The sequence below is a fragment of the Danio rerio genome, chromosome 5 (genome assembly GCF_052040795.2).
Source record: "Danio rerio strain M-AB ecotype USA chromosome 5, GRCz13ab, whole genome shotgun sequence".
Lineage (NCBI taxonomy): Eukaryota > Metazoa > Chordata > Actinopteri > Cypriniformes > Danionidae > Danio > Danio rerio.
The window spans coordinates 57336475-57344046 of NC_141025.1; the positions used below are offsets into that span (position 1 = coordinate 57336475).

A 7572-nucleotide genomic window follows, 5' to 3' on the forward strand; every position below is an offset into this window, starting at 1 on the left:
TTTTTTCCCTTTTTTTGACAGTTTGGTTTCATCTTGTAAATGAATAATACGTAGGTTAGTATGCTTTAAGGTACGCTAGGCTGTCTGAACCATGCCAAGGTATGTTTGACCCCTATTTCCCAGTTTGTTTGACAAATGCAAGTGCTCCGAATTGTGCCCAGGTGTGGTTCAGTTGGCCGGCCTTGGCCCAGTTGGTCTGAAGTGTGGTTCGGTTGGGCTCGGGTGCGGTACGCTTGTAGTGTGAGTGCAAAGTGCGTCTGAACGCGAAACTGAAGTCATTACATCCCATTTAAGGGACAGTTTCACATGGATTTATTAATTCTTACATTACAATGAATTTGATCTGTCATAGTTTATCAAAGACGCAACCCGTAACCCTGTTATGCAACCCGACTGAATAAATAATGTACAAGTTAGTGTATGACCCATTTGCTGTTTTGTTTCTGTCAACTTTCATTTGGATAAAATAATTAACCATTATGACTCAGAACAATATTTTGTGTCTAATTTTTACGTTTTGTGGCAAGTAGCAATGTAATAATAGGGATTAAGTATAAATATGAACATAATATATATATAAAATCCTAAAATATTACCATATATTTATCTAAATAATAACATGACTACTAAATAAAGTTAAATAATAATGCTAAATACTTATGAAACAAAGTTACTGATCTGCCATAGCCAAACTAGCGAACATTGCATTTATCACATAATGGGTGATTATTGTTAAAATTAATAATAAAACTGTAAATGACTGTGTCATTAATAATAATTGTTTTGTATAATTTTAGGGTAGGATGTAAGGCTTAGTGGTAAACTTGACTCAAGCTATTTTTCATCATAAGAATCAAATGACTTGCAAAAAAAATGTCCAATTAATGCTGCAACTTTTGTTTTATGTCAAAGACACTTCAAATTCATCCAGATGTACAAAGCAGAAGGTAGAGCCGTTGGTGTTGATATTATCTGTCTTTCTCTAACCACAGACAAAACCAACAAAGAACAGGTGTGAATTTTTGGAAACACACTCTCACATTCTCATTTATAGTAATTAGAATGTTTCAGATTAGAAAGAACATCTTGTTTTATAAAACTTCACCATTTGTCGAACAAATATTCTGAAACTGAAATAATGATGCAACTCAGGAGGAGACAGTGAGCAAACTGCATACTCCTTCAAAAGGCTTTATGCTGCAAGTGAGTTATTTTACCCCATGAATGAAACCTGATGCCAAAATAAGTGTATAAGCGTGTTGAGCAGCAGCAGTACAGGTCTTTGTGCTCTCGTTTTAGCACAGACATACAGTGTTTTGGCACAGCTCCCCTGAGAGCAACACAGCTATGGAAAGATTCCATGGCGGGTGTGAAATCACATGACTGAAACTTGATAATCCCTTTCATTGCCCGTCTGAACTCATACAGTCAAACAACATCACCATGCTGCCTACCCTCCTCATCACCATGATTTTCACAAGTAAGTTGCAGAGTTTATAAGGAAGCTAGCATAATTGCTAAAGACACTTGAATCATGTTCAGTTCAGTTTATCTTTATTCCATAGCACTTTTCACAATACAGATTGTGTCAAAGCAAGTTAACATAGATGAAAAACATACTGAATTGCTAATAACAGAGCATTTTTTGCTATTTTTGTATTTATATACAAGCTATTTTACCATTCACAAATATGGTGCTTGGGATTTCTTTCATGTTTTGAAAAAGAGTTTCTATGTATATTTAATCAAAAACATAATAGAAATTGCAATATTGTGACATTTTATTTAATTTAAGTGATGTTTAATTGTTCATGTGATGAAAGGTTTCATTTTCAGCATCATTACTCCAGGCTTCAGTGCCACGTGATTCCTCAAAAATCATTCTAATATGCTGAAATGATGCTCAAGAAACATTTATAATTATTATTATAGGTAGGGGGAGGTAGGGGGAATATGGGGTAAATGGGAAGTCCCCAAAACAGCAAACAAAGCACAAGTGTGTGTTGTGTTTAAAATTTCCCATCCTTTTCTAATGTCAGTCATTTTTCTGACCATGGAGGTGCTAAGCTTTACTTTTTTACCACTGAGAGCAGTGTTTTTCAACCACGTTCCTGGAGGACCACCAACACTGCATGTTTTGAATATTTCTCTGTCTCCTCTAATGAGCTGATGATCCAAATTAGGTGTGTTTGGTTAAAGAGACACAGAAAATGTGCAGAGTTGGTGGTCCTTCAGAAATGTAGTTGAGAAACACTGCTTTAAGGTAACTTAAAATCTAAAAATGTAGACACTAAGTAATGCGACACCAAGCGTCATCCTATTTTGAAGAAGCTACAGTATTTTTTAACTGAAGACGTGTAGGCTTATTGTGCATACTGATCCTAAAACTCCACATGACTAACTAATCTGTTTTGTACCCACTGTAAATCTTGCTGTGTGAAGTGGGATCAGCCGCTGTCCCGTTTGCCCTCCTGTCTCCTCCATTTCTCCTGAACACTGGTCCCACTGGTCTGACTGTCCTGGTTTGTGTGGTTCATGACATTCATCAAGGAGAGTTGGAGCTCGCCTGGATTTCGAGCGGCTCCAAAGACACTAATCCAGCAGTCTCTAACCTACTGCAAGGACATTTCAGCATCCAGAACGCTCTGTCCGTCATTTCTGTGGCCTCGTCTGAATGGACGTCATACAGCTGCTTCATGAGTCACAGAGGCTCCGATCAGCTCATGCATAGACATTATGCTGGATTTCCAATGCAGACAAACCGTAAGCTCTTCTTTTTTTCTTGTCTTGTCCTGCCAAAGTATATACACTGCAAAAAATGCTTTTCTTACTTAGATTTTTTGTCTTGTTTCTAGTCCAAATATCTAAAAGTTCTTAAATTAAGAAGCATTTTCTAGATAAGCAAAACATATTGTCTTGTTTTAAGAAATAATATGCCAAAATGAAGTGAGTTTTTCCCTAAATCAAGCAAAATAATCTGCCAATGGGGTAAGCAAAATAATCTTATCACAAATCGAAAAACAAGATTATTTTGCTTACCCCATTGGCAGATTATTTTGATTATTGTTCTGTACCATTGTTTTCGGTCTTTTATACCTTCTTTTTACATTTTTGGGTTTCTCAGCAGCAAAAATCATAGTTGGGTAAACTTAGAGCACAATGAGTGTGAGAGTACAACAAAACATTTTTTTTTTTGCATTCCTATTTGCTCAAATAATGAATGAAAAACTCAATGATAGTGCTATCAAGACTTTCTGAAAAGGTGTGTGACTGCAAATGGCAGCCAGAAAGGGGAACAACATCAAATTTACAGTCCCACTCATAGAAACTGCATTAGAAACATCCCGCATAAGAGCCAATTATTTTATTGCTTATTTATTTATTTTTTGTTTGTAATTTAATGCATAGATGTTATAATGCAAATTGTAGCTTTACAAATGTACATATGCTTTTTTAATCAAAATATAGAAAAAAACGTTCAAGGATTTAGGATGCTGATCATTGTTAAATGTAACCATCTTGTAAAAATGACTCATACAAGTAATAACTTCATTATTATTATTGTTCTCTCCAATTCAGTTCAACAAGTTGGTCTCAGTCATAAACTGAAAACTTTATGCACTCAATTTTGATCTAGTAAAAATTGATGAACAAATTTCACCACTTTTGTCTGCATTTTCACCCAATGCAAAGCATACACACGCATACACTTACACACATACACATACACACACGCACACAGGGTTGCTTTTGTGAATTGTGGGGACATTCAATACAGTAGGTTTCCATTGTTTATACTGTATTTTGTATTGCCCAACCCCTACAAATAACTCTACCCCTTCTGGTTTGTGTGGAGTCTCATGATCAGAAAAGAACTCATTCTATGATTAATCAGTCTTTTGAAGAATGGGAGGAATGTCAGCAATGTCTTTATAATTCATTATCTCCTTGTAACACCCGTGTCATAACTATGTTATTATACACATTTGTGTCCTGAAACAGTATGTCACACACACATAAACGTATCAGGGAAGCATTTAAAACAGGCCCCTAGTCAGGGGGGTTCGAGTGGTTTGAAAGACCCAGGTCCAAAATTTGTTCATACATGAGCTAATTTGTCCTATTTTTAATGTTTTGCCATCATAAATAGTGAAAATAACGCATCAAAAAAGGCTTTAAGACCAAGCAGAATCCTCTGTTGGCTCTAGGGTGACTTCAGCTAATCAGTTTTGCACAATGCAAACCATTTTTTTTCATGAGTCCATTATCCAGCTGTGCAAGACAGCATACAATCTGATGAAGTGAAGTGGCAATAAACTACAGTCCTTAATTTAAAACGTAACAGATTCCTATTTTTTCCTAATGTTATATGCTGTAGTTTGTATTAAAATGTTCTTCCATATTTCTTTATTCTGAATGTTTAGGAAATATTTTATATAAAAAAGTGGGGTTATGAAGACAAGCTAATCCAGCTACAAATAGTGCAGTATCATTAAAAACCAATATGTTCCTTCATTCATTTTCCTTTAGCTTAGTCCCTTTATTCATCAGGGGTCGCCACAGCAGACTGAACTGTCAATTTATCCAGCATATGTTTTACACAGCGAATGCCTTCCAGCTGCAACCCAGTATTGGAAACACCCATACACACTCATTCACTCAAATACTGTACAGTATACGGCCAATTTAGCTTATTCAATTCACCATTAGCGCATGTCTTTGGACTGTGAGGGAAACGGGAGCACACAGAGGAAACCCTTGCCAACATGAGGAAAACATGCAAACTGCACACAGAAACGTCAGCTAACCTAGCCGGGACTCAAACCTGGGACCTTTATGCTGTGAGGCGACAGTGCTAACCACTGAGCCACCATGTCGCCTAAAGCAGTTTGTAAATTTTACGATTAAATATAAAATGAAGTGAATAACTCCAAAAGAACCAACCCTTTCACCAGGCTGGGTATGGGCCTGTAAAATAATATATAAAATCAGCCTGTCATTTCTGTAAATATTAATGCAGATCTGTAAATCATTACCTTAAAATTTACTAGTAATATGGCTTTCACTTCAGAAATGGCTGAAGATGAAGAAACATTTGATACATGTTTGGACCACAACAGCAGCTTATTACAAGGTACAGTAACAGAACACTTGTTATTTCTAAAAGATTCCCGTCTGTATTTGTTTTGCACTCATTTCACTCACTCTTGCAGATGTTCGAGCAAACAAGGATCTGTTATTTATTCAAGCTCTCAGAATTCTCCTTCTGAAAATCACCATTTTCAACGTTTTAACGACAGCACAAGCTGTCATAAAGTGGTGAGCATTCATAACACTGCAAATGCAATGTCCAAATGCTTTCGAATATACTGCTAATTTTCATAATTAAACTGAAAGCTGTCATATTTGTCTTCTGGAAAATTGCAGAGTTTCAGAAACAACTGTCATGGCTGTCAGAGTTAATTGGCTGCGCTGCTGGAGGGGATTTTACAGCAGACGGAGGAGCTTGGTTGATGCAAATGAGAGTCTGAGATGTTGATGAGTTACAGACCAACATCATGCCGCAGACGCAGGTGCATCGATGTGTGGCCAGATCAGAGTGATAGCTGCTCCAAACCACATCATATGCACAATACAGCTAATGCACTGCACTACAAGGTGCTTTTCTAGGCCATTGCCAAAATCGAGAAAAGCTTCAAGTGGCTTTGTAAAGTCAACTTTCACTAAAATTGTACTGTTAAACTGCCTGGCAGTGAGTGATATTTGAAAAAAACTTTGCTGCATGACTAGGAGTTTGCTGTGCATAACACTCTAAAGTAAGCTGTTCATATGTAGAGATGTTGAGTGAATGTGACTTTTTTTGGTATGGAATGTTTACTATTGTTTGTAAATACACTACCATTCAAAGATTTGGAGCTGATAAGTCTAAAAAACTTTTAAAGGTGGTATTTATTTGATCAAAAATACAGTAAAAACTTATATTGTGACCTATCATGAAGTTAACTGTTTTTTTTAAATATAATACATTACAGTTTTCAGTCACAGGTTTCAGAAATCATTCTCCAATATTTATTTGGTATTTGGTGTTCATGAAACATTTTGTGTTTGTGTGTGTGTGTGTACACCTTGTATTCCATACATTGTGGGTACCAACAGTGTTGGGGAAAGCTACTTTTGGAAGTAATGAATTGCAATATTGAATTACTCTCCAAAAAAGTAATTAGTTTTATTACATAGTTATTTTTATGATATTATATTAATAACATCAGCACCTGGCTGAGGCTTGAACTCTTTCAAATCTTTGCTTGTTTTAATAGAAGAGCTCTGCAATTGACAACTCACTGTATAACACACACCTACATTAAACTTTATTATAATATAAACCTCGGCGTTTATACTGTTTGAAGCAGTGTGTTTGGTACTTTTGTACTATTTGTTTTAAGTAAAAGCACTGTCCATTTAGATAATCCTCTTCTCCTTTTCTTCGATGTGTTTAAAATATTGAACACATTCTCTTATTGACTGCGTGATTTGTTGTGATTACATTCATTTTAATTCAGCAATTTGTTGTTAAAAGCTAATTAATTAACTAAAAAGTAACTCGTGTTACATTAAAAAAAAACTAAAATCTTATTACTTAATTTTAAAAGTAAAGGGTTACATTACTTATTACTTAGAAAAGTAATATTATTTCATAATTTACATTACTAGTAATGCGTTACCCCTAAATGTTCCCACAAGTTTAGAAATATGAGTTAACCTTGTGGGGACATTTGTTGAGTCTCCATGAGAAAAATGGCTCATACATCACTGAATAAATTATGCTAAAAATGTAAAAATGCTGATTGTTTTCCTCTAAGTGATGGGTTTGCAGTTAGAGGGATAGAACATACAGTTTGTAGATTATAAAGTCATTGGAAAGACTGTTTTAAAAATTTTTCAATTTTTTTGACGGCTGTTTTTATTTGATTAAAAATACAGTAAATGTAAATACCGTAAAAATACAGTCAAGTTATATTGTGACCCATTATTGCAATTGAAGTTAACAGATTAATTTATAATGTAATTTATTATAAGTAATTTATCTAGTTACATTTTACATGATTGTTATCAGCACCTTTTTTTTTTTACACAGCGAATGCCCTTCCAGCCGCAGCCCATCTTTGGGAAACATACACACACAAACAACGGACAATTTAGCCTACCCAACTCACCTTTACCACATGTCTTTGGACTGTGAGACAAACTGGAGCACCCGGAGGAAACCCACGCGAATGCAGAGAGAACATGCAAACTCCATACAGAAATGCCAACTGAGCCAAGGTTCGAACAAGCGACCTTCTTACTGTAAGGCGACAGCACTACCTACTGTGCCACTGCATCACCCATTCATTCTAAACTACTGATTTGTTTATCAAACATTGTATTATTTATGTATTTTGGATTTTGAAAAAAAAAATATATATGTGAAATAGAAGTCTGTGTCATGGTAGCACGATCGCCTCACATCAAGAAGGTTGCTGGTTCGAGCCCCGGCTGGGTCAGTTGGCATTTCTGTGTTGAGTTTGCATG

At 35.6% G+C, this 7572-nt stretch overlaps 1 protein-coding gene across 2 annotated transcripts; it reads left to right on the top strand.

Moving 5' to 3' along the window:
- The first annotated feature begins 912 nt into the window (after nt 1-912).
- Nucleotides 913-7449, top strand: LOC147844396 (uncharacterized). 2 transcript variants are annotated; one of them, XM_087254168.1, is made up of 7 exons: nt 913-1012; nt 1153-1203; nt 1300-1480; nt 2443-2763; nt 5072-5134; nt 5214-5319; nt 5428-7449. In XM_087254168.1, coding segments are annotated over exons 3-7 (528 nt in total). In that variant the 5' UTR covers nt 913-1012; nt 1153-1203; nt 1300-1443; the 3' UTR covers nt 5429-7449. The 2 variants fall into 2 exon arrangements, with proteins under 2 accessions (XP_087110294.1, XP_087110293.1); XM_087254167.1 differs by having other exon boundaries at nt 993-1203.
- Nucleotides 7450-7572: the final 123 nt, after the last annotated feature.